Source organism: Electrona antarctica, assembly GCF_951216825.1.
Source record: "Electrona antarctica genome assembly, chromosome: 3".
In the NCBI taxonomy this organism is placed as follows: domain Eukaryota; kingdom Metazoa; phylum Chordata; class Actinopteri; order Myctophiformes; family Myctophidae; genus Electrona; species Electrona antarctica.
The window spans coordinates 26,282,144-26,309,641 of NC_136808.1; the positions used below are offsets into that span (position 1 = coordinate 26,282,144).

At 43.5% G+C, this 27,498-nt stretch overlaps 1 protein-coding gene across 1 annotated transcript in view; it reads left to right on the top strand.

Annotated features, from left to right (window-relative positions):
- Nucleotides 1-5,840: 5,840 nt before the first annotated feature.
- The window catches only part of LOC306920809 (ubiquitin carboxyl-terminal hydrolase MINDY-2-like), a 44,864-nt gene continuing 23,206 nt past the window's right edge, over nt 5,841-27,498 (top strand). The window contains exons 1-3 of the mRNA XM_079497721.1: nt 5,841-7,175; nt 8,099-8,156; nt 15,534-15,598. Of these exons, the coding sequence (XP_079353847.1) occupies nt 5,916-7,175; nt 8,099-8,156; nt 15,534-15,598 (1,383 nt within the window). The 5' untranslated portion in view covers nt 5,841-5,915. The remainder of the gene's footprint in view (nt 7,176-8,098; nt 8,157-15,533; nt 15,599-27,498) is intronic.

A 27,498-nucleotide genomic window follows, 5' to 3' on the forward strand; every position in this document is an offset into this window, starting at 1 on the left:
CTTGTTTCGTTTTGACTTAAAGGTACAGTCGCCCTCTCTCTCCAGCGCCACAACACTCCACTATGACGTCACCGCCACCAGCAGCGTTGCCATGTATTGTGAGTCGAGAGAAATGAGCATACAAGGTCTATGAAAACATTGATTGATTGATTGATTGATTGATTGATTGAGTGATTGATTGATTGATTGATTGATTGATTGATTGGTTGATTGATTGATTTAAGTTTGCAGTTTACAGTTTACAGTTTGCAGAATTACAGTACATTTCAAGCACAACTCAATACAAAGACTGTTAACTGTGAGTGGACGACACCATAAAGCATTACACTTGTTTACAAGTGGGGTCCACCGTTTTCCGTTTATACACAAGCAAACAATCAGGCCGACTTGGGGACCCAACGCAGCTCCTCCAAGGAAAACAAACAAATTAACGGAGCTGAACGTGAATCCCCCCCACCGCCCACCCCTTTTTTTCCCTCACTGTATATGTTTCTTTTCCCTTTTTACCTCCTTTATGATGAATTCCTGTTCTGTCTATAGAAGTGTCTATTTGTACGTCTCTAAATGTTTTGATGATTTGAACATGGTGGACCCTATTGGAAACAAGTGTAATGCTTAATTGGGTCGTCCACTCACAGTTAACAGCCTTTGTATTGAGTTTGTGCTTGAAATGTACTGTAATTCTGCAAACTGTTAATAAATTCATCAATCAATCAATCAGTTTATACAGTGGTTCTGGTTCCCAAACTTTGTCATGTCAAGGACCCCCAAATTGACACAAATTAGCCCACGGACCCCCCATTTGAAAAGATATGCCAGCCAGGGACCCCCAAAGAGAAGATTTTTACTAGCAGAGATTATCAACCCATTTAATTTCAAGGACCCCCCAATTTGACATGCATTAGTCTACGGACCCCCATTTAATGTCATTTCTATCTCTGGGACCCTCAATTTATATTGTAAAATCAATGTTAATTTAACTCTGAGAGTGTACAAATGGAACCAAATGGACCCGTTAAGTTAGGGCCCGTTTGGTTCCATGTGTACACTCTCAGAGTTACAGACCATAGGGTCCATTTGGTTCCTAACTATCATTTAGCTGGGGACCCCCTGGAACTCCCCCAAGGACCCCTGGGGGTCCCCAGACCCCACTTTGCGAACCACTGAGTTAACACACCCCATGAAGCCTTGAATTAATGGAGGATGTTTTTCTAAGCCAATAATTGAATGACCTACTGAGTCTTCTATTATTAAACGATGACCCGATCAGCGGTCAGAACTAAGAAACATCGCATGGATGCACCTGGGACAATATTTGAGAACCACTAGTTTAAATAATTCAAAAATGTGAAATCAAGCCCAAATAAGCAACTACTACACTTTAGAAACAAGCCAAAAACTGCAACCCACAACTACCCATATGTACCATATGTACACGCAGAAAAACGAGCCAAAAGTCGCTTATAATAAGCAGACATGGCAACACTGACCACCAGTCCCTCCTCCCTTCCGGAGTCTTTTCTTGCTGGAGTGAGTCTACCACCATCCCATGGTCCAGCAGGTACAGTAGCGCTGTGATTGGCGGGTTGGTTCGGTTGTCAAGCAACAGCTGGGCTCAATGATGATGATCACATTTGATAGCAAGATTATATTTGTATTATTATTATTTAACCATAAAATATGTGTGTTACCAAAAACACTGCATTTGCTTACGTTACACATAACAGACAGACAGTATGAGGCACTGTTTTATGAAATCAAATTAAAATTCAAGTAGCCTAAAGTCTGTTTTACAAAAATATAAAGAAAAAAAATACCTTCTTTACAATATTGTTCACAGGGTTTATCCAACTAATCGACAAAATAAATTGTCATGATTCATTGCTAAACATATCACTTTTAGTTATACATTACTTTGACAGGACTTTGATTCGTTGAATATGATATGATTATTAGACCAAAATCCAGATAAAGAAAAAGAAAAAAGAAAAGTGGTCCAAAAACCTTTTTACTGGTTTTATCTCTATACAAAAGTATGGCTAGCCTATAGCATTGCGTGAATGTGAAAGCCAAAGCAAAACAGTATGGGATGACTAAACATGTGTGTCCGTATTAGCCTATAACTTTAAGAAATGTGTAGGCTAATAGCCTATGCATATAGTTTCTGTTGTTCTTGGAATATACTGTATGAAAATGACGAGACAACAGGATGGACCGAGGTCAGTCAAGCCCAAAGGGAAAAGAGCTACATGCAATAGACTGCAGATGGCGTCATGGCGATCAGTTTTTCTTTCGTCAACGCTGTAGTCCCGTAACCAGTCCAGAGTCTGACTCCATTCATTTCATGTATGGAAATGCAATTTATCTGACGTGGTCAGAAAAAGGCTGAAAAGTGGATAGAGCAAATCATAACAATTTACTCATCGGGAGATCTAAAGGGCAGAGGTCTTTTGACGAATGAATGAGTGAGAGATCCTCAGTTCCTGAGGGATCCTCACTAGCCTGGGTTCCAGTGAGGGATCCTCACTAGCCTCATGGGTTCCAGTGAGGGATCCTCACTAGCCTGGGTTCCAGTGAGGGATCCTCACTAGCCTGGGTTCCAGCGTGATTCACTGCGTGCCGCGGATCTGTAAATGTCACTGCGGGAATATCACGGATCTGACAGATTCACCATGGAACGCAGCGAATCAGGTTGCAACCCAGGCTATAGATCCTCACGGCCCTCTGCCATGTTGCAAAATTTCATGAAGAACGATAGCACAGAACCGCCAAAACTACTAAAATGGCGGAATTTTCACGGAAACAATAAGGGGTCTACAGCCGCCCTTTGGGCTTGACCCCTAATAACTAGAAAATACTGTTCCTGAAGAAACAGTGTGGGCTCGAGACTCAAGTATAGCTCGCTACTCAATGACGATGATGTATTGACCCATATGACGTCACAGCCCAGTAGCCAATGGCCTGTGGATATCAGTGCTGTGATTGGCTGAATTCCGGGCACATAGATATCAGGGCTGTGATTGGCTACAGTCAGACCCTCTATATCAGAGGTTCCCAAACACTTACCAAGTACCACTAGTGGTACTTGAGCCCCCCCTCTGGTGGTACACAGAGGAGTGGCCCAAAAACAAATTAGAAAAAAGACAAAAGTGGAATGAAATATTTACTACAGGTAGTTCTTCTGACCAAGCAGTTGGTTGAAATAGGCTGCTATACAGCCGTGCTGAAATGAGCATGACAGGCTAGCACACAGAAGATTTGAGAAGGGATTAATCACATTAGAAATATCATTAGTTGTGCTGATTAGACAGAGTTTTGTCAGAGCAGCAGCATTATTGGCTTATAGGAATGGAACAAAAAAAGGGCAGGTCTACACTCCAGTATTTTAACATCAGTTATTATGGTGGTACTTGGAGAGAGATATTTTTTGAGGTGGTACTTCAGTATAAAAAGGTTGGGAACCAATGCTCTATAGTAGAGGGCCGTGAGGATCCCTCAGGAACTGAAGCTCAAATGACAAAAGACCTTCGACCTTTAGCTCTCTAGATGAAAATAATTGTTATGATTTTGCTCAATCCACTTTTTTGGCCCGAGGGGGCATGGTGGCACAGTCGATAGTGCTGTCGCCTCACAGCTAGAAGGTCCTGGGTTCGATTCCTGCTGGGGACGCTGTGGGCGTGTTCCCCCCTCCGCGTCATAAGTGCCCATACCCGAGGCAGGGTTGGCGAAAGGGCCTTTCTGTGTGGAGTTTGCATGTTCTCCCTGTGTCCCCTAGGGTAGGTACCCTCACAAAAAAACATGCAGTAATTAGTGAGTACCACAGACAAAAAACAGTCTAAGTCCAAATTTCAGACTGACCCCTCCACGAAAAGGCCTCGTTGTCCTGACCCCTTATCTATCATTTATACATTATGGGTCAATAGTGTGGACTTAGACTGTTATTCGTCTGTGGCATTCAAAAAAAATGGGGTGCAAAATCGTGGGATAAAAATAAAAATAAAAGACATGCAAATCCCTTGACTCCTTCAAAACTGCTCTCAAAGGGCACCTAAGGACGGCTGCAATTCGAAACTGGCCCCCGTAAAATCTGATTCCCCCACCCACCCCTTTTTCCCCTCACTGTAGGCCTATATGTTTTTTCCCCCTTTTTACCTCCTCTATGATGATTTCCTGTTTTTGGCTATATAGAAGTGTATAATATTTGTACGTCTCTAAATGTTATGATGAATTGAACATGGTGGACCCTATTGTAAACAAGTGTAATGCTTTATGGTGTCGTCCACATGCAGTTAACAGTTTTGTATTGAGTTGTGCTTGAAATGTACTGTAATTCTCTAATATCTGTTAATACATCTTTCAATCAATCATTCTATCAATCAATGAATCTATTAAAAAATCGGTAGATTGAGTATGTTCTGCCACCAAGTGGCTGAAAGAGGTTAGTACATGAGGGCCTAGCTCTGAGCTCTGCTCAGTGCCCACTGCCCACCTCCAGCAGGCGCACGCACGCACGCACGCGCACGCACGCACGCACGCACGCACGCACGCACGCACACACACACACACACACACACACACACACACACACACACACACACACACACACACACACACACACACACACACACACACACACACACACACACACACACACACACACACACACACAGCTGGCAAAACTACCAGAAATCTTTATTACTAAAAAGTCATTTATAATAAATTACTTTTATATCTCCCCCTTATTTATAATCACTGTTATTACTGCCAACTAGGGCAGTAATAAAGTCCACATGACATGCAGGGTCATTTTGGCAGTGCCAATCATTGACCCATGCGGTGTGTGTGTGTGAGTAATTCTAATTGTGTTTTTGTATGGACATAGTGTTGGGTGCTGGCACATATGCACACATGGCATCAACGCATGGTGTTGTGTGCTGGCACACTACACTATGTCTTTCTTTTTATCATTAATTTCTTAAGAGCCTGCCCAGGGACTACAGATGAAATGTAGCTTTGGCTAACTCTGGCCCATTTACATTGATGTGAAAACTGACATGTTGATTAATGAGCTTTGTCCCTGTCAAATAAATAAATAAATAAATAAATAAATAAATAAAATTAACACATTAGACATAGTGGTTGGTTTACTACTAGTACAAGTTTAAAGCTGATGGTACTATATATATTTATGTTTTTAACTGAGACAAAATATTATGCAAACAGACAAAAAACGGACAAAAAGAAACAAAACAAAAACAGAACAATTATACATAAAAACAATACAATACAACATACATACATACATACATACATACACACACACACACACACACACACACACACACACACACACACACACACACACACACACACACACACACACACACACACACACACACACACACACACACACACACACACATACATACATACATACATACATACATACATACATACATACATACATACATACATACATACATACAGTAAAATAATACAACAATGACATCAAACTAAGTACGGGGAATAATGGATCATTAGCTAAAGCTGATGATAATATCATCATATTATATTATATTATATTATATTATATTATATTATATTATATTATATTATATTATATTATATTATATTATATTATATTATATTATATTATATTATATTATATTATATTATATTATATTATATTATATTATATTATATTATATTGACCACTTGAATGCGACACGGCACCACACGCCGTCGGTGCTCTGGCGGCCCCTACTGCTCTAAAAACACCATGCATGTTGGTGACGTCACTAGCAGAGTTGTCATCATGGCGTCTGCGGGACTGAAGCTCGAGCTGCAATTTACTAGCTAAAAGACGAAAAAGAAAGACAAAAAAAAAATCTGTCGACAGTTTCGTTTAAGTCGAAATGGAGAAAAATGCAAAGTTGCACCGAGACAGTGACGGGGGCTCTCTGTGCGCGGCGGGGCGGCAGATGGACGACGGTGTGACGGCTGTGGGTGGTGGACTGAAGGGAGCCAAGAATAATACCGGACCTTCTCTCACTCGCACTCTGGTTAACGACAGTTGCAATAATAACGGCTCCGCCGCTGACGTTAACGTCAACGTTAACGCCGCCACCACCAGCAGCGTCGCACTCGCCGACATTAACAATGCCGTCGTCTCCGGTGGTGGAGGTGGGGAGAAGAAAGCCGACGACAGGCCAGACATGATGGGGTTCCTGTCGGTGGAGGAGGAGAAGGAGGACAGGGAGGCAAGCGGCGGCGGATCGCGGCCGGTGGAGGAGTCTGGGGATCGGATCAGTAACGGGATGGGAGTCGGACATGATGAGGATGACTCGGAGCTAGCTACAGGAAACGAGGCGGAGGAGGAGAGGGAGGAGGGTGGCTCCTCAAAGTTAGTAAACAACAAAAAGGATGGTCGACTAGTACTGTCATCCTCCTCCTCGGATGCTGCTGCTGCTGCGATCAGGACCCGGGGCCGGGGCACGGCGGAGGCACCGCCCGTGGAGCGGTCCACTTGTCCGCCGCCAATGGAACAGGTGAAGCTCTCCAAGCCGACGCGCCTGCTATGCCCGCCGGACAACAACACGGCAGTAATAATAACAACAACAACCACAACGGGAGACCTTAAGAACGGGAAATCGGGACTAATATCTAGGAGCGACCCGTCTCCGTCTCCTCATCCCCACGCAGCTTCCTCCGAGGAGGGTCTGTTGTTGTCGTCTCTGCCGCCACTGAGACGTGGGAGTGACCCGGAGCCCGGCGGCCCCGGTCCCGGTCCCGGTGGTGTCAGTCCCCCCGGAGAGTCCCGGAGTCTGGTGGACTCCCCCCTCGACGACCAGTCTCCCTTCTCCAACCTCAACTCGTGCCCGAGCTCTGACCTCAACAGCAGCGAGGGAGGGCTGGATCTGGAAGACACGGGGCTGGGGGGGACATCATCATCCCTGGCTCTGCAGACCACCACCACCGAGCTGTACGGAGCAGCGGACGACGGGGCCAAGAAGGACCGGGGCGGCGCCGCCGCCGCCGCTGCCGCCGCCGGCCAGTCCATATACCACATCAAGTGGATCAAGTGGAAGGAGGAGAACACGGCGGTCATCACCCAGAACGAGAACGGGCCCTGTCCGCTGCTGGCCATCATGAATGTCCTCCTGCTGTCGTGGAAGGTAGGTCCATGAAATGTCTCTTAAAATCCGTTTGTAACACTGCTTGTAACTGTAGGCTACTGTGTACTATACAGCAGTGGTTCCCAAACTTTTTCATGTCGTCAAGGACCCCCAAATTGACACTATTTAGCCCGCGGACCCCCATTTGAGAGAAGGCTCTAGCAGTGATTCTCAACCCGTTTAATTTCAAGGACCCTCAGTTTGATATGCATTAGTCTATGGACCCCCATTTAATGGCATTTTCGATCTCTGGGGACCCCCAATTTATATTGTAAAATCAATGTTAATTTAACTCTGAGAGTGTTCCATTCATACACTCTCAGAGGTACAGACCCATAAGAGTCCATTTGGTTCCTAAATATCATTTAGCTGGGCCTGGGGACCCCCTGGAACTCCCTCCCCGGACCCCACTTTGGGAACCACTGCTATTCAGCACCAATCTGCACTTTGTCTGTCAAGTTATTATTGCATGGAAATCAGGGATAAGTTTAACTGTATGTAGGACATAAAATATACTGGAAGACTTGACTGTCTCCATCCCAGGATCTATGCATGTTGATGGAATCATGCTATTTAGCCTATGGGTGTGTTGTATAATAATATGCTGCTGCATAATCAGTTCAGTTCAGTTCACGTTTACATTTGCTAATTAGGCTAAGTGTTGCTTCTGGACACACAGTGAAAGCTGGAATTCAATGCATGTGCTTTTCCCATGTATTTCAAGTGATGTGTGAGTGCCACTGCCAGGAGATTATTTAAAATATTCACTACTAGTGGCAACAATTAACATTATTTTCAGAGCAATGTTAACGTTATACTGTTGGATATATGGTGTATTGTAAATAGCAATATTATAACGTTGGGTCTAAGTCCTGGTTTTGATAATCTGTGTTTGTTGAATCAGTGCCATTGTGTTGTTGCAGGTTAAAATGCCACCTATGATGGAAATCATAACAGCTGAACAACTCATGGAATATCTTGGTGAGTATTTGTATTATTATTAATATGATGCCAGTATACGGTATGTATTCGTATAAAGCGATACTAAACCGTTATAATCGTGAATTCATAATCTCAGACTCATGGCGTACGTGTCTGTGGGTCTATGGTGTGCACTTATACACAATCAAGCGCAAGCTTTCTGTTTGGCATTATGAGATCTACTACTAGAGAGAGAGAGAGAGAAATCCAACGCCACAGTTTTACAATTTGACACGGAGAGACTGACACAGAGAGTGCACACCTATTATGTACGTGCATACGTGCATGTGTGCATGCGTGCATGTGTGCGTGTGTGCATGCGCACAATCAGAGAGCGAGCCACACACACAGAGACTGGACACCTAAAAAACTACTTTATTAGGAAAAACTAGTTAAAAGATTATAAACTGTAGAGAATAATTAGGTAGGGAATCTTAGTCTGAAAAGGTGAGTTTTGAGTGTGGTTTTAAACGTGGCGAATATGCTCTTCCGTTATTTCACTGTCAAGGATTTACTTAATCCATAACCATCCAGCTGAAACTGTCACTATTCTACCTTTTTAAATTAATTTTTCAAGATTGATACCCTTCCTTCTGTAATTGTTCTCCATTCATTGTCAATGGGAATTTAATGTTTGTGAAGGACAAAGTTTGTGAACATACACTAAAAGCTGGATATAGGATATAGCAAAAAAATATATAGCAGATGTACAAGCTCGCAGCATGGCACGAAATAACGCCCTGTGAGCTTGTACATCTGCTTTTTTTAATATTTTTGACCAATTTCAAAAAAATATATTACCAATATCTATGTGGGGGTCCTTTTGACATGAAAAAGTCTGAGAACCACTGAACCAGATGGTGCTCCTGTGTGTTGTATGTTAGCACTTTAGGAAGACGAACAAAAGAAGCTTCGTAGGTTATATTCCCTCTCTACGTCTGCGTGGGGAAACAGGAGCCAGCTCTCTTCTCCGTGCATAGCATGACACATCTCCTAACCTCCCCTTCATAACTGAGATGTTTATAGAGAGAGAGAGAGAGCAGAGTGTCCGCTTACTGAAGTACTCAAATGTTTTACTTAAATACAAGTATCAATACTGCAATGTAGAAATACTCTGTTACAAGTAAATGTCCGGAATTCAACATTTTACTTGAATAGATGTACAAAAGTATTGGCATCAAAATGTACTTAAAGTACCAAAAGTAAAAAGGTACCCATGTGATCCTGGGCTCTACACACCCTCCGCCAACCTGGGGAGAGCAGTGGACTTGAACTCATGCTTCCTTCATGCCTGAGTGTCCAAGTTACTCCTTTACACCTGACAGGGGGAGTTTCACGTTATTCACGTGGAAGGAACACGTTATTCCAACCAGTTCCTTTCCCCTCCATCAGGCGCCCCGGCTGGCCAGGGGGAGGCAGTTTAGTGACCAGGAAGCTGTGTTTTAACGAGCTTCCTGGTTTAACGAGCAGAAAAAGTGCAGTGTGAACGGTCAGTTTTCTGGTCCTTCCTCTGCGTAGCAACAACTCGAATAAACTGCCCTAACGTGTTACGTTACGTCTTCTCATGACTAATGACAAACATCCTTACAGCATAAGCCCTAGTGTCAGTTTGCACTACGCTCCGTTTTCAATTCCCCGTCGTCAAGCCATTTTTATCTTGTATAAATGTTTAGAAGGTGTTGGATAACGCCTAACCTCTAAGTCACACGCTTGACACACAAACACCAGCAGTGATAAGGGTGACTGACGACACAGACAGTGGGGCAGTTAGGTTATATCAGTGGTTCCCAAACCTTTTTCATGTCAAGGACCCCCACATTGACGCTCATTAGCCCCGCGGACCCCCCATTAGAAAATATATGACAAGGAAGCCCCATAAGAGAAGATGTTTACGGCTCTGGCAGTGATTTTCACCGGTTTTCATTTCGAGGACCCCCAGGTTTGACCTGCATTAGGCTACAGACCCCCATTTAATGGCATTTCTATCTCTCATTTGTACACTCTGAGTTACAGACCCATAAGGGTCCATTTGGTTCCTAACTATCATTTAGCTGTTGACCCCCTGGAACTCTCAAGGACCCCTAGGGGTCCCCGGACCCCACTTTGGGATGGCTTCAATCAATATCACCATCATTTAATTACTGTTAATCAGTGATTATTTAAAAAAGAAAATTGCTGATCTATAACCTCACAGAGCCTGTAGATCAGACAATTTAACCATTCTTTTTTTTTGCATTTTCACCATTGTAGATCAGCGCCGGTTCTCATAGTGGGGTCCAGGGACCCCCAGGGGTCCCTGGCACCACAAAACATTTAATTCCAGCTGGGGGTCGATCTGCGGCCAAATACATATCAATTTGGGGGTCCTTGACGCCAAACAAGTTTGAGAACCACCGGGTTAGAGCTGGTTCTAATCTAAATGTGGGCTTGGATATATTTTGGGTTTAGTCTCCCCAGCCCTAGTAGTGTAGAGGCCCAGTGGAAGACATTAGGTTTAGTCGCCCCAGCCCTAGTAGTGTAGAGGCCCAGTGGAAGACATTAGGTTTAGTCGCCCCAGCCCTAGTAGTGTAGAGGCCCAGTGGAAGACATTAGATGTTGTAACATAGAGAGGACATGGTGCTTGTTGACTAGCTGCATACCACGGAGCCATGTCCGACTGGATCAGTTGCAGAAGAGGCCCAGTCAGAGAGAGGCCTACAAGTAAGGGAATCCACCGTCAACAAGAGTTTGCGGGGCGAGGGGGCCTTCCCCCCATGCCCCGCTGCCCGGGTGTAGAAATGCCATTCAGTCCACTGGCACCTGCTGGGACTCTTCCTTTCTTGACTGTCTTACACTGAAGGCTGCCATCTGAAGACGTGATTTGGAGATCAAATGGCAAAATTAGTCTTATTTGCCACACGACGAACCCCCGGCCTAGCGAAAGTATAGCTTATGTTTTTTTACAGTTTCTTACAGTACATTTTAACAGCGGGAGACCAACGGCGAGCGTTGCTTGAATTTCATTGGCTATCGCCCAATCGCCCACTATTGCCGGGCGACGTCGCCAAAAAGATGAATTATTTTTATCTTTTCGGCCGACGTTCCTCCGCCCACTTTTCGACCATCGCCTGTTCGCCGTTGCTCTATCGCCAGTAGTTGCCGGGTCCCATTGACAAATAATGCACTTCCGGAAAATTCGTCTGGCTGTCGCCCGCTGTTAAAACATACTGTTAGGACGTATAGAACAGTATTAGTTCTGTGGCACAAAACATTTTCAGATAGGGGGGCCGTGGCCAAATATTTATGAATTTGGGGGTCCTTGCCTCGAAAGAGTTTGAGAACTGCCGTTGTAGATCGGCTAATTTAATCAAATAAATTAGTTGTGGAGAGGGGGAAAATAGGGGGTGTAATGTAGACCCCCCAGTGGTTAAGCCATTAAGACCGGGAACACATCTGTGTCACCGTAGCTTTTAACCATTATTTTAAACTTTAGCTGTTGAAAAATAGCAGATCTACAAGCTGATCTACACAGCGCGGCATCGAGTGCCGCGCTACGAGCTATCTGCTATCTGCTATTTTTGAAAAATCGTGAAAACGTGTGCAAATTGTGAAAACGGTTTTGACTCAAATATTTGCTTCTGGGGGTCCCTGGAAAAAAATATATTTTCTGATGGGGGTTGGCGACCAATTTCATATAATTCTGGGGGGTCCTTGACATAAAATAGTTTGAGATCCACTGACTAAAAACTGTCACGATTTAGAAGACATTTGTAGAATCAGTTCTCAGGTCTAAATGGGTTAAACGGTCTTAATTTCCTTGGTGGTCGAATGAGAATTTCACCATGCCATTTCTGGGCCAGCCTTTGCAAGTAGTAATATAGTTTATGTCTCAACATTATTTTAAAAACTAAGCTTATACTGTATGTCATAAAAAAAAGACACTTCAGGGAATAGCGCACTCCTCTGTGTGTAAACTAAGTTAATTTTATTTGCTTTAGCTACATTTAATTTGCAAACCAGCTAAGAAGCAGCACAGTAAATCGTTCTCACGGTGCTAGCTGTCTAGTCTACCTTCACGTGCCATTTGTCGACGATGGCAAGTTTAAGAGAAATAATATGCACCATTTTCCAATATGCAAGATTTTCCGCTCAGCAAATAATGAGCTTGCAGTCGTGCACGATGAGGCAGTTCATTCCGGGAAGCTCCTCGGAGAATCAGTTTCAAAAGCCATCATATCTGGTGGCATTGTGTAATTTAGTATGAGTCGGCTTTAAATAAATACAAAAAAATCACACTTGTGTGAAGTGAGGGCCACTCTTATCATCATACCATAATACTTTTCAGTATTACCCGTATTGCTTCCAAGATCATCGAACTCCCTACACCCACACTTTCTGAAAATGAACAATAAGGCTATTATTATATCACACGGCTAGCACTTTCAATATCAAATAACACTGATCATCCTCTGTATCGCTTCTTTAACGCGCACACACACACGCACGCACGCACACGTGCACACACGCACACACTATTCATTGTTATTATACCTTACATGAAGAGCAATCCCTCCAAAATAACAATGCATTTACATAATGGCATATTGACATACATTGACAAATATGTGACCAGATATGACTGAGAGCCTGCCATCGCGCAAATTCCAGCTTTTCACCAGAGGAGAAAAACTTTTTTGTTTTTATTTTTTTTATGAGTTAATAGCACAGGCAGACTCTTCACATACTAGAGCATGTCTGAAATCCAGACCCACAGGAATGCACCCAGGGTGCCGGCCCGGTTCCGGCGAGCCGCCCCGCGTCCGAAGTGGTAGAGAAATGACAGAGTTACCATGTGGGGGTCCCCGGGGGGGGGGGGGGGGGGAGTTCCAGACCCACAGGAACGCTCCCAGGGGGCCGCCGGCGTGCCGCCCCGCGTCCGAACCGGTTGAGAAATGACAGAGTTACCGTGTGCCGGTCCCTCTACTGTACTGTACTGTCACTGTACTGTACTGGCACACCCAAAATCATCATATATACAGTTAATATGTGCGTGTGTGTTTGTGTGTGTGTTAGGTTGCGCACAGGTGGTGAAAAACAACCATGCTGTTTTCGTGCTCATACCCAGGCAGGCACCCACCCACCCACACACACACACGCTCCGTAAGGGAGTGGTTGCACCACTCAAAAACGAAAATTCAAAGGAATCCAATGGCAAGGTGACATGCATTATGATTAATAAAAGCCAGTGCAACATATCAAATACTGTATCCGTTTGGTAGTGTTCCTTCGTCGGAGTGCTCTGAGGCCGGAGTAGGGTGTTTACAAGACGCCATTGTACAACCGAGGAAGGGTTAAAGAACGAGCTGAACGAGCTCGGGGGCAAGGTGGCACAGTCGTTAGCGCTGTTGTCGCCTCACAGCCACACAGGTCCTGGGTTCCATTCCCGCTGGGGACGCTGTGGGCACTCCTCCTCCACTCGTGTCATCAGTGCCCATACCCTAGGTGGGGTTGACGAAAGGGCCTTTCTGTGTGGAGTTTGCATGTTCTCCCCGTGTCCCCTAGGGTAGGTACCCTCACAAAAAAACATGCAGTTATCCTGGTCTCTAAACTGCCTCCCCCTGGCCAGCCGGGGCGCCTGATGGAGAGGAAAGGAACTGGGCGGAATAACGTGTTCCTTCCATGCGCTACGTCCGGCTGGGGAAACTCCCCTGTCGGGTGAAAAGAAGCAGCTTGGACTCCTCATGCATTGAAGGAAGCATGAGGTCAGTCCGTTGCTCTCCCCAGGTTGGAGGAAGTGTAGAACCCGGGATCACATTAGATAATTGACACTGGGGGGAAAAATCGTGGGATAAAAATGTAGAAAAAAGGGCTGAAGGAAACAGACAGAGAATAGTGGCAGTTAATGTGCATTTAGTATAATTTCTCCACTTTTCCAGGAGATGAAATTCTCCCACTTCCTCCAGTGAGTACTACTACTGGCAATTGAGTGATTTTCCCTAGAAATACTCTGGAGCACGTGTCAGGTTCTTGATCCGACCGGAGATCAGCTCAGATTCGACTTTATGTGACTGCAGCCTAAATCGGGCCTACTATGGCCTCATTTAGACTGCAGTCACATAAAAGCTGATTTTATTTCTCAAATCTGATCTTTCGGCCCGACCGCTCACAATGCCGTTTTCAAGTGACCAGATCTGATCTGCGTGTTCAGACTGGCAGCCAAATCCAGCCTGAATCAGATCTGTGCCAGATTGGAATCTGATGTGTTTAAACAAGTCTAAATGCAGACAGGCCACATACAAGTCACATGGAATCTGATTTAGATCAGGTTGTTGCATTCAGACTGAGACAGGTCGCCTCAAATCAGATTTGAAACCACCTCTGAATGTGGCTCAAGTCAGTGGAAATAATCTGATTCCATGTGACTTGTATGTGACCTGTCTGCAGTGCATAATCTTGCACCACCCCTTGCCCTTTATCCCTACTTAACTTATTTGTCTTTGTCTTTTTTCTTTACTATTATAATCAAAGGCTCTGTTATGTCATGTCCTCTAACTGGAATCTTGTGCCGCAAGTGGTGCAGTGGGGGAGAATGTTAATGAGGGTGACAGACAGGTGCACTGTGACCCTTTGTCCTGTATTGTAGTGATCAGGGTGCAAATGTGTGCACATTTTCTATTTGTTTTTTAACCAAACATTTGAACCAAACATCTCTTCTCTTCTGGGGGTCCCTGGCACTAAACAGATGGGTGTCTGTCCGCTGCAAAATACGTATCAATTTGGGGGGGTTCTTTCTTGACACGAAAAAGTTTGAGAACTGCTTAGACCAGGGGGTAAAAACAGCTGTCAGCGTAGAGAGCTTAACACCCAACTCTGGCTCTCAGCGCGGATTAGAACCTGCTGCTTTGATGGCAATGTCACAGTATGTACGTACACTGTCTGCTGTATGTGTCGATAGATCCCCTCTCTCTCTCTCTCTCTCTCTCAATTCAATTCAATTCAATTCAATTCAAAGGAGCTTTATTGGCATGAGAAAACATACGTTTACATTGAATTAAATAAAGGTGTAAACAGAACATTTTCTGTCAGAGATAGTTATACAATATACATCCATATAGGAGACGTTGGCTTTATACTTTTGATAAACAGTGTACACACAATGGTTTGTATTCCTTAAGGTGCTTGCATTCCGTTTGACATCCTTCTCCTGTCACAGCAGCTCACAAATCTCGCTGCTGTGTTTGCATATTGTTGTACTTCACCCAACAGATATGGGAGTTTTGAGTCATTTGTCATTAGTCTCTCTCTCTCTCTCTCTCTCTCTCTCTCTCTCTCTCTCTCTTCTCCTCCACAGTTAACTGTATTATAACGGTATCTTGTATCTCCTCTTCCCTCTCGCAGGAGATTACATCCTCGACGCCAAGCCTAAAGAGATCTCCGAGGCCCAGCGCCTGAACTATGAGCAGGTCAGAGGACTGGTATATTGCCATATATATATATATATATATATATATATATATATATATATATATATATATATATATATATATACATATAATATGTCAAGGGTTCACGAACCTTTCAGGCCGTGCTTTGAGCTTTTATTTTTTGAGCTATATTTTTTGCTATATTTGAATTGAAATCCAGATTTTTTTATTTTACTTTAAAAAAAAAGACTAACATTTTAATACTAGTACTAGTAGTGGAGCAGATTACTGAAACGATCGTTCACTTGATCATACAAGCACCAAATTTGGCACACAGGTGCTTCAGAACCTACTCTCTCAGAAAAGTACGTTGTCCACTTGAAAAAAACTAAATGGACACCATTTTTCAAGATGGCCGCCATTCGAGGTGGTTTTACAATTTACAATTTAGGCATTTAGCAGACGCTCTTAATCCAGAGCGATTTACATTAAGCAAGAACAAAAAGCATGGGAATACATCACATATATAAACAGCATTTATCAAGAAACATGCGTAAGCTAAGAACGTAACTAGAACATATCTATATATAATGACACTATACATGACACTATACATGTTTTAATACAGTGTTTGAGTTATATTGAGCTATAAAATCCTATTTTTATGGCCTATACATCAAAATATATGTTTCTGAGTATGAGAAATCCAATTCTGCATTTAGAACATCAAAATTATTTAATATTATGATGATACAATGGGAATTAAACGATAAAGTGGGGCAGATTAAGTCCATATTCCATAATAATCCTTCATGTGGTGGTACAAGCACCAGATTTGGCACAATCGATGTCCAGGATGTACTTTCTAAGAAAAGTACGTTTTCCAGCTGAAAATCCAAGATGGCCACCAGTTTTCAAGATGGCCACCTCGTCAAATGAATAAGTAGAACTTTAGTGAACAGAAATGTGTGATCCACACATTGATCCAAACAAATTAATGTATTCTGACTGGAAGAACTGAATGGTGTCAATTTAATTCCAATATGGCCGCCAGTTTTCAAGATGGGGGCTATTACGCAACTCAAAATGTGCGTTTTCGGAAGCTGTCTGATCACAGATATTGTTGAAGGGCAACATCACCATTCATTGAAATGCTGTGATCAAGCTCTATTGGTTTGTAATTTTGTATATAAGATGATATCAAAGCACAACCAGGACACACTGGTGACATCACTGCTGTGAGACTCATGGGGAGCATGAGTCTCACATGGAGAGCATGGAGAGCATGGGGTTCAGTGTCGTATTGTAACGTAGTTGTGGTTTACTAACTGTTGTAGTTGTGTACTCACTGTAGTTTGTAGTATACTTTAGTGTCCTAAATGCTATCTAATAAGCCCCTGTATACTGTATATCTCAAATAGAAGTTTAGTTAGTTGTAGCATTGTAGTTGATAGCCGCACCTGAATTGACAGGATGTGTCAGTGTGGGAGAGCTGAGACAAGGGTAACAGGGATTCAGTTACCTGGATGGTGTACAGATCGCACAGGGCTTGCACTGGATTAATGTTCGGGCTAGGTGTAGGGCACCAGATGCTTGAACCTTGATGCATCCCATATTTCAATGTGCTTTGATGTTTTGTACGGTTGGGTGGTAAAAGGATATAGCCCTCGGCCTTTAACCGTATAACACAAGATGTTCCGCTACTAAAACTGATTGGAGGAAGTGTCAAACAGATACGAAAGAGGAGTTGAAGTCTCCCCGTATTTCAGGCAATACACCTGTTGCCCATCATGTTAGACTCGTCCAGATTGGAAGATGGAGGTGGCAGTGAGGATACATTGAGGCAAAACAGTACAAAGTATCACCAAAATTGTCTAGAAATGTTTAGCAACTGAAACTCCAGCGTTCCACTAAGAGAGCAGCTGAAATTCAGAATGATCCTGGTGAAGGACACGCACAAATTCAAAGAGTGCAGTGCAGCGGATGTGATCTCCCCCCCATCGAAGCCCTGTATGACGATCGTTGTGTCAGCAAAGCTCGTCGTGGAATTATGAGGGACCCAAGCCATCCCAACCGCAGACTGTTTGAGATGCTGCCACATGGAAAACGTTTTCACAGTCTCGAAGCCACTGGAAATAGACTGCAAATATGCTTCTTTCCCCAAACAATCAGATACATGAACGAACTGATAAGAACCAGGGCGAGAGTTTACCTAACTTTGCTACTACAGGGAAACATGCACATGTACATATGTTACTATTTTTCTAGCACTCTTTATTCTATCCCTTTGTTTTGCTGTGCTTGCTGTGTTTTTTGTTGTTTGAATATTAGCCTATGCCTATTAGCCTATGCCGCTTCATTGTCTGTAAGGAAGCCAAACAAAAATAAGTTTTACTCTTATGTACCTGTACATAAGATGTAACAATAAAGTCCAACCTTGATCTAGGTTCAAGCATCTGGTGCCCTACACCTAGCCCGACCGTTCATCCAGTGCCATTTAAGTCCTGTGCGATCTGTACACCATCCAGGTAACTGAAGCCCTGTTACCCTTGTCTCAGCTCTCCCACGCTGGCACATCTTGTCAATTCAGGTGCGGCTATCTAACTACAATACTACAACTAACTAAACTTCTAGTGGAGATATTTACAGGGGCTAATTAGCATTTAGGACACTAAAGTATACAACAAACTACAGTGAGCACACTACAACAGTTAGTAAACCACAACTACAGCTACGCTACAAGCCGACACTGAACCCCATGCGGAGTCTCACAGCAGTGATGTCACCAGTGTGTCCTGGTTGTGCTTTGACATCACTCTTATATACAAAATTACAAACCAATAGAGCTTGATCACAGCATTTCAATGCATGATCAACGAATGATGTTGCCCTTCAACAATATCTATGATCATACAGCTTCCGAAAATGCTAATTTTGAGTCACGTAATAGCTGCATCTTGCAAACTGGCGGCCATATTGGAATTCAATTCCAACACCATTAAGTTCTTACAGTCAGAATACTTTTATTTTGATGTTTGGATCATTAACACATTTAAATTCTACTTCGAAAACCTTTTTGTTGTTTTTGTTTTCTTCCATTTGACGAGCCGGCCATCTTGAATACTGGCAGCCATCTTGGATTTTCAGCTGGATAAGGTTCTTTTCATAGAAAGTACATCCTGGACATCATGTGTGCCAAATGTGGTGCTTGTACCACCAAGTGAAAGATTCGTATGGAATATTGACTTAATCTGCCCCAGCTTTTCGTTTAATTCCCATTGTATCATCATAATATTCAATAATTTTGATTTGCTAAATGCAGAATTGGATTTCTCATACTCATATACATACATGTATAGGCCATCACAATAAGATTATTCAATCAAACTATAGTTCAAACACTGTTTAAAACCATTTTGAAAGGCGGCCATCTTGAAAAATGGTGGCCATTTAGTTTTTTCAAGTGGACAACGTACTTTTCTGAGAGAGTAGGTTCTGAAGCACTTGTGTGCCAAATTTGGTGCTTGTATGATCAAGTGAACGATTCTTATGATATATTGACTTAATCTGCTGCACTATAGTAGTTTAATACTTAAGCTACATAATTAAAGCTGACAGCAAACAGCTGAAATCAATAATATATCAGTATTCCAAGCATTAAGTGAAGGTGGGGGGACCGCGTGTGGCCCCCTGGGACTCCAGTTTCCCATGTACTGTATGCTGTATAGGTGACGGCCATTCTTCTTAACCGGGCCCTATCTCTATTCCTCCCGTGGCTCTGGCAAGAAAGTGCCTTCGTTGGCTGCTTACGGTTCAAGGAGCTCTCGCTCTCTCTCTCTCTCTCTCTCTCTCTCTCGCTCTCTCTTTCTCCCTCCCTGACATTATCAGCTTGCTCCTACAGCCATTATAAATTCTTCATGATAACATGTATTCCGTTTCTATAGTAGCTGCTATACTCCCTGGTGTGCAGCAGTACACCACACACAGCCCCACCGTGTACTCTATGTACGTATAGCGTACAGTTCGTGTCAGTGGTTCTGCTGCACGCATTTATTTGCATCGAGGTTGCATGGAAAGAAAGGTCAGCAGCGCTATAGGGTTATGTAATGCGGAAATAATCACCGGAGTTGATCACCATTTTATGACTTTGCCGCACGGCCAACTCCGCGAGCTCTTCGGTTACTGTTTCACTATACTGGGGTTACGTAAGACGTGTGTCTTGCGAGGTCACACGGGGAACAGCTGAGGTCATAATGTTGGCTCTCAACTGTGGGTATATATATATTTTGTTTTTGCTTGCTCTACAACCTCACAGCACGACTCGTTGTAAACTTGTAGATCAGTGATTTTCCCGCGAGTGACACCGTCACATACAAGAGTACAAATCAGGCTTCAGTGTTTGAACCTAAAGTGTCCAGACCGAGACACATCTTTAGAAATCAGATTTGTATTACATTTAAAACCACCTAGGAATGTGGTTCACGTCTGATTAGCAATAATCTGCCTCCCCTATAAAACATCCGGGACAACGTTCCACACGTCCCAGACTCTTTGCCCTTCTGGCTCCCAAACTGGGGAACAAACTCTCCTCATTGCAGTTAGAACTGCAGGCTCACTAATCTGAAGACTGTTGCACTTGCCCTAGCCTTGATGATGACCATGCAGTCTTATGCAAAGGTTAAAATGTCATTTAGATACCAGGGTATTTAGCCAGAGGCCAGGTTCATTTGTCATTTGTTTGTATAGTTTCAAAATACATATTATTTAATTACTTGCACAAGCAGAGCGCGAAAGTACTGTAATCGGCATGTCGGTGGCGTCGCTCGGCCAATCAGGGACCAAGTATGTATGTCGGTGTTGTCCACCGGCCAATCAGGGACCAAGAACAACTGGGTATGTATGTCGGTAACATCCCACCGGCCAATGAGTAACTGTTCTCGATGACGTAACTAAAGTAAGTTTTCAAAATTGGTATAGTGACAATAGGGGGTATGTATCGGCTGGGTATGTGTGTATGTCGGTGTACTCCACCGGGCAATGAGGGACCACTGACCACTGCTGTATTTCAAACCTAGACAGCAGCAGTCGTACCAGCAGAGGTGAGCGCACCTCATGGCGCACTCTGCTTGCGCACAAGTAGGCCATGCGTGGCCTATTTGTGTGCAATGCGCAAGTTGGCAGCTCGACAGAGTGTATTTCTAGTTTTTCTAGTATAATGTTTAAAGGGCCACTTCACCCTTCACCCTTTTGCAACCAGATCTTATTTTAATGATGTTTGGGAGACAAGAAACACTTTCCTGGGGTTTTTATGTGGGTAATTTGTGTTTTTAGATATTTCAGTATTTCAAAGTGTCCATGGGCTCTATGATGTCATGGACACTGGGCTCACTTATTTCCTGGACTACATGTTGTCTCAATAAGACAGCCCTCCCCCTATCCACAAAGAGGAGCAGTGGACCAAAGCATTATGGGAATTGTAGTCCAGGAAGGAAGTGAGCCCAGTGTCCATGACATCATGGAGCCCATGGACACTTAAAATATATACTAAAATATCTAAAAACACATATAGTCCAGGCAAAATAGCATTTCACGAGAAAGTAATTGTAACACAAGATTTTTCTTCACAGACCATTTCTATGAGGTCTCCAGAACAACATACTAAAAGTCCCAAGAAATCCCAGTTGGGGAAATATGTTTAATTGCATTAATCCAAAATGGCCGCCAATTGGGCTTATTTGGCCAATCTTGGAACACATTTTTGACCATCAGGTAATTGTAACAGATTTTTTTCTGCACAGACCATTTCTATGAAGTCTCCAGAACACCATACTAAAAATCCTAAGAAATCCTAGTTGCAGAAATATGTTTAATTGGCATCAATCCACGATGTCTGTCAATAATACCATTATCAGAAATATTGCCAATCTTAGAATAAATTCCTGACCAAGAGGTAATTGTAACAGGATTTTTTACACCACACATCATTTCTGAGAGGTGTCTAGAACAACATACTAAAAGTCCCAAGAAATCCCGGTTGCGGAAATATGTTTAATTGCATTAATCCAAAATGGCCGCCAATTGGGATTATTATCAGAAAAATGGCCAATCTTTGAATATATTCCTGACCAAGAGGTAATTGTAACAGATTTTTTGTCTGCACAGACCATTTCTATGAAGTCTCCAGAACACCATACTAAAAGTCATAAGAAATCCTAGTTGCAGAAATATGTTAATTTGGCATCAATCCAAGATGTCCACCAATTGAGACTATTATAAGAAAAATAATATTAGAATAAATTCCTGGCCAAAAGGTAATTGTAACAGGATTTCTTTCACCACACATCATTTAATTCGCATCAATCCAAAATAGCCACCACTTTATTATAAAATGGCATACATTTGAATGATTTTAAGTGATTTATTTTGGGACAGAGTGCTTAATACAAAATGGGTTGCAGTTTGATTAGATACATTTAGAGCCCCCAGCTCATAGGAATTTGTGCAATGTTTTTTTCAGCATACTGTTGGTTGACGAACTATATTACAAATGTATTAGTCAGAGTCCTACAAGAATTCAAGCTGCCCATTGGGCCATGGCTCATTCGTCCATGACTGGTAACGTATGTGCCTGTGGAATGGGGAACCCGGGTTCGTCTCCCGCCCCGGCCGTGGCTACATTGGTGCAGCAGTGTGTATGGGTAACCTCTACAAGTATGTTCCCGCAGGCGGCACAGACCTTAACCTAGTAGTCGGCAGCTCTGTCAGTCTCCCTGGGGTGGAGGTCCCCCAGTCAGTCGAGCCTAGCTCCTGGCTGGCGCGCGTGGACGCGCTTCCATGTGGGGCGGACAACTGTAGGCTATACGGTGCTGCGTTACTACTCGCCCATTGGGCCATGGCTCTTTAGTCGACTGGTAACGTGACTGGCTACAGAATCTTGTTGGTAACATGTTGAAGTTAAGTACTGCATGCAACATTCTGGTGTAGCACCCGTCTAGAGACTTCTGCAGGGTTGGCTTCAGGGTCCAGCATTCACTGCCATATAGAGGAACAGACTCCACCGTTGCATAGAAGCTGAGTTTGATTTCACAGGGGAGGTTGGAGGGAGATCCATACACTGGCCATGCCGTTCAAGGACCTCCATGCAAGTGCCTCCCTCACTTTCAGATCTTGCTCCGTTCAGTTGACCCATGAGCCCAGAAACTTGAAGTCCTTGACTTCCTTCAGCACAGTGCCTCCTGTTGTCAGAGGTGGATGTTCCGGTGAGATGTTATAGGTGATAACTGCGTGTAGCAGCGTGATCTTGTAGATCGGCTGTTTTTGGTGCATAGAGTTTTGCAGCATGACCTCGTAGATCGGCTGTTTTTATGTCATTTGCATGTTTTTCGGACAACATCTGTAGGAGTACTGTTGGAAAAAATTGTGCTTGTTCCACGTTGTCGGAGAGCAGGCTGATGTTGTCCGCATAGTCTAGTCTGTGCGGACAACAACAGTCTGTCAGGACTACTTTGGTATGTCATCTCGACCTCCTTGGCGTTAGAGTAAAGCCAAGATCCTGCTCTCGTCCACTGATGGCCTTCCTGGGTGCATAATACAGGACTATGATGAAGAGGAAGGGGGATAGGTTGTTTGTTCCCTTGCATTAACCTAGCCAGGATGTCAAACTCCTCGCTGTTGTCATCTGGGGTCACCAGCTTGGCCCTTGTTCCTGCATATGGTCGCCCGGAGTGGGCCTTAAGGATCTTCACCATTGTGCCTCTGCAGATCTGAATGTCTTTGAAGTCGATGAAACTGAGTATTATTAATATTATTATTATTACTATATTGTAACTATTCTTATTTAGTTTCAGTTTTGGAAAGTAATTCAAAGGTGAGTGGCAACTAAATTGTTTGGATTTCTGGAAAAATGATAACGATTATTAATCTAACATTATTAATCTAACATTAATCTAACATTAATGTTAGTTATAAATGTAATGCCCAATTGGCTTGTTAGCTTATAACGAACAAAGTGCTAAACAAAATTATGATCGTGTATAGGTCTACTGATGGCAGCGTGTTCTATAGTCTAGATAGAACATGATAATAACAGCCTTCAATTATATTGGTTCAAAATGGCTAAAATGCACAGTATTGTATCTGAATATCCTCAGCTCAAAATATATTTGGAAGTCAATTGAAATCTCAGACGAATGGAAATTGGGCCTGTCATAATTTGATAAGGGTAAATATTATATAGCCTAGTGCCTTTATCCATGGCGTTTTACATAGATTGTGCATTACATTCACCCATTCACACACAGATGGTGGAGGAAACCATGCAAGGCACCAACCTGCAGAAGTAATTAGGGGTTCAGCGTCTTGCTCAAGGACACTTCGTCACTAACTCTGGGGGAGCCCAGGTTCGAACTGGGAACCTTGTGGTTCCCATCCACTGCTCTGAGCCACTGCTGCTGAGCCACTAATTGGCAGACATCCTGCATGGATTGACGCCAATTAAACATATTTCCACAGCTAGGATTTCCTATGACTTTTAGTATGGTGTTCTGATGACTTCATAGAAATGGTCTGTGAAGAAGGAAATTATGACCTCTTGGTCAGGAATTTATATGGCATTTTTTCCTGATAATAGTCCCAGTTAGTGTCCATTTTGGATTTATGCCAATTTAACACATTTCTACAACTACGACTTCTTGGGACTTTTAATATGTTGTTCTGGAGACTTCATAGAAATGGTCTGTGAAAAAAACTGTTTAAATTACTTATTGGTAAGGAATTTATTCCAATATTGGTAATTGGCCATGCATTTTCTGAGAATATCATATTGGCGGACATCTTGGATTGATGCCAATTAAACATATTTCCGCAACTAGGATTTCTTGGGACTTTTAGTATGTTGTTCTGGAGACTTAATAGAAATCGTCTGTGAAGAAAAAAAATCTGTTACAATTAACTCTTGGTCAGGAATTTATTCCAAGATTGGCCATTTTTCTCATAATAGTCCCAGTTGGCGGCTATTTTGGATTGATGCCAATTTAACCTATTTCTGTAACTACGATTTCTTGGGACTTTTGATATGTTGTTCTGGAGACTTCATAGAAATGGTCTGTGAAAAGAAATCTGTTTCAATTACTTATTGGTAAGGAATTTATTCCAAGATTGGTAATTGTCTATGCCGTTTCTGAGAATAGTCTTATTGGCGGACATCTTGGATTGATGCCAATTAAACATATTTCCCCAACTGGGATTTCTTGGGACTTTTAGTATGTTGTTCCGGAGACCTCATAGAAATGGTCCGTGAAAAAAACCTTGTGTTACAATTACTTTAGCTTTTAGGTCCAAAATGAGCTAGAATGCCTGGACTAATATTACCAACGTAAAAACCCCAGGAAAGTGTTTCTTGTCTCCCAAACATCATTCAAATAAGATCTGGTTGCAAAAGGGGTGAAGTGGCCCTTTAAGTCAATGTACAATGTAAGTCAATGAGGAGCCATTTCTAATCCCTGGAGCAATTATTTTTGGTTTCTTGTTCACATTTCTTGTCCACACAACCCAAACCTCTACCAAAGTGGTCTTGCCCTTTAAGACTGTTAACATTTTGGACAAACTATAGTACATCTTACATCGAGGTGCCCAAACTCATCCTTAGTGCCCACTCTTCTTGTTTCTTCTTCTGCTTCGGAGTGTCTCAGAGCAGGCTTGCTGCCTCCCCTCCTCCTCCCCTCCTTCTCCTCCTCCTCCTCCTCCTCCTCCTCCTCCTCCTCCTCCTCTCGTGTGTGGCAGTCTGGCAGAGAAGGGACCAGCACATCTGTGAATGATTTCTGCACACTTGTCTGTCATTTTAAGAGAGAGAGAGAGAGAGAAGAAAAAAGAAGAGAAGAACTGAAGTATAATGTGCATGCTCTTTTGGCTCGGACCATTCTTTAGGTTTAAGTTTAGCTGAAACACATCCTCTGGAAATGAAGTTTGCGGTTCCGCGGCGCCTCGGGCTCACTTGCTAAAAGTACGGGAGTGTTTGTGTTGCATAGCAATTATGGCTGGTCTAATCCTAGGCTGGTTCTCCAGAGAGCATGGAGGAGAGCGTTGGGGGGCGAGGGGAGGGGTGTCCTTATGTGCATGTTAATCTGTTGTATGTGGGCGTGTCTTTGTGTGGTGGGTGGGTGCATGGGTGCGTGGCCTAGACAGGTGCTGTGGTTAAGCACTTGGAGGAAGCCTTTATCGTGTTTTATTTTTGCGGCTTCCGCCTTTATTTTATATTTTTTTATAGAGGGACAGACAGTAGGCTGACAGGAAATGGGGAGAGAGATGGGGGAGTAACATGCAGTAAAGGCCGTCGGGATCGGGAGTCGAACCCGCGGAACACCGCCAGACTGGATTACCAGCCTGGACCGCTGAGCCACGGCCCAGGCCACCTTTATCGTCTTTTGTCAGGTGGAAACGTCATGTGTCCCAAAACTCTTGTTACTTTTCAGGATTCAAATCTAGACTTGTTAAAACCCTGCATTATGGTTCCCCCTAGTTTCACTGAAACCCTGCTCTGTCCTGTGGTTTTAAAACCCAATGTGTATTAATGGATTTTCTGAACGTATGTTTACACGAAAAGAGAGTTGAGCCAGAAGGCAAAGCTCTCTGTCTACCGAGCAATCTTCCTTCCTACTCTCCTATGGTCATGAAGTGTGGGTCATGACCGAAAGAATAAGGTCTCGAAAACAAGCGGCCGAAATGAGTTTTCTTCGACGGGTGGCTGGCGAGAGAGACTCGGAGTAGAGCCGCTGCTCCTTCACCTGGAAAGGAGCCAGCTTAGATGGTTCGGGCATCTAGGCGTCTCCCTAGGCCTCTCGGGCGTCTCCCTAGGGAGGTCCTTGATGCACGTCCCACTGGGAGGAGACCCCGGGGCAGACCAAGGCGCAGTTGGAGGGATTACATCGACTCACTGGCTTTGAAACGTCTCGGGATCCCCCAGGAGGAAGTCACTAATGTTGCTCTAGAGAGGGAAGTCTGGAGCTCTCTGGTGGAGCCCCCGCGACCCGACTACGGATAAGCGGTTGAAAATGAATGGATGGATGGATGTTTACACCTATCTGTTGATGATTTACAGCTGTGTCCTGTCGCATGGTACTTGTTTCAGCCATGCGTATTGGCACATTTTATTATGCTTTACTGTATTTCCTTGCTATTGTGTTATTGTGTTTTTTGAGTGGTGACCACTCCCTTATGGAGCTGTGTGTGTGTGGGTGGGTGGGTGGGTGCCTGGCTGGGTATGAGCACGGAAACAGCATAGTTGTTTTTCACCACCTGTGCGCAACCTAACGCACACACAAACACACGCACGTATTAACTGTATATATGATGCTTTCGGGTTTGCCAGTACAGTGCAGTGACATTACAGTACTGTACAGTAGAGGGTACAGTAGAGGGACCGCCCCACCCCTGGGGACCACCGCTCATAACAACGTCGCGCTCACCAAAAGTTGGTTCCATAATATCGGATGCTACGGTTATTGTGTGGAATTTTGAAGGCGACTACTACTGCTACCTCTAATATATCTCTAATATACGGCAACCTTCCCCGTGTTTCTTCACTAGTCCGATCCAGAAGAACACAGTTTGCCGGCCACTGCTACAGAGCTGACAATGAGGTTATATCTTCCCTTCTTCTCTGGAATCCTGCCTCAAAGCAGACCAGAGGTAGAAAACTGTCGTTCCCTGATGTCATCGCTAGGGACACATGCGCCAGTAAGCAGGAACTGGGGATGGCAATGAAGGACAGGGAAGTCTGGCGTGGCATTGTGAAATCCATTATCTCGACTGTGGTCGAAGAATGATGATGATGATGACTGCTATGTGGGCCTGTGGCAGATTTAGTTTTTTTCTTTTCTTTCTTTTCTGCCCTTTATTGATAGATTTAAAGTAGGTTGACAGGAAACGGGGCGAGAGATGGG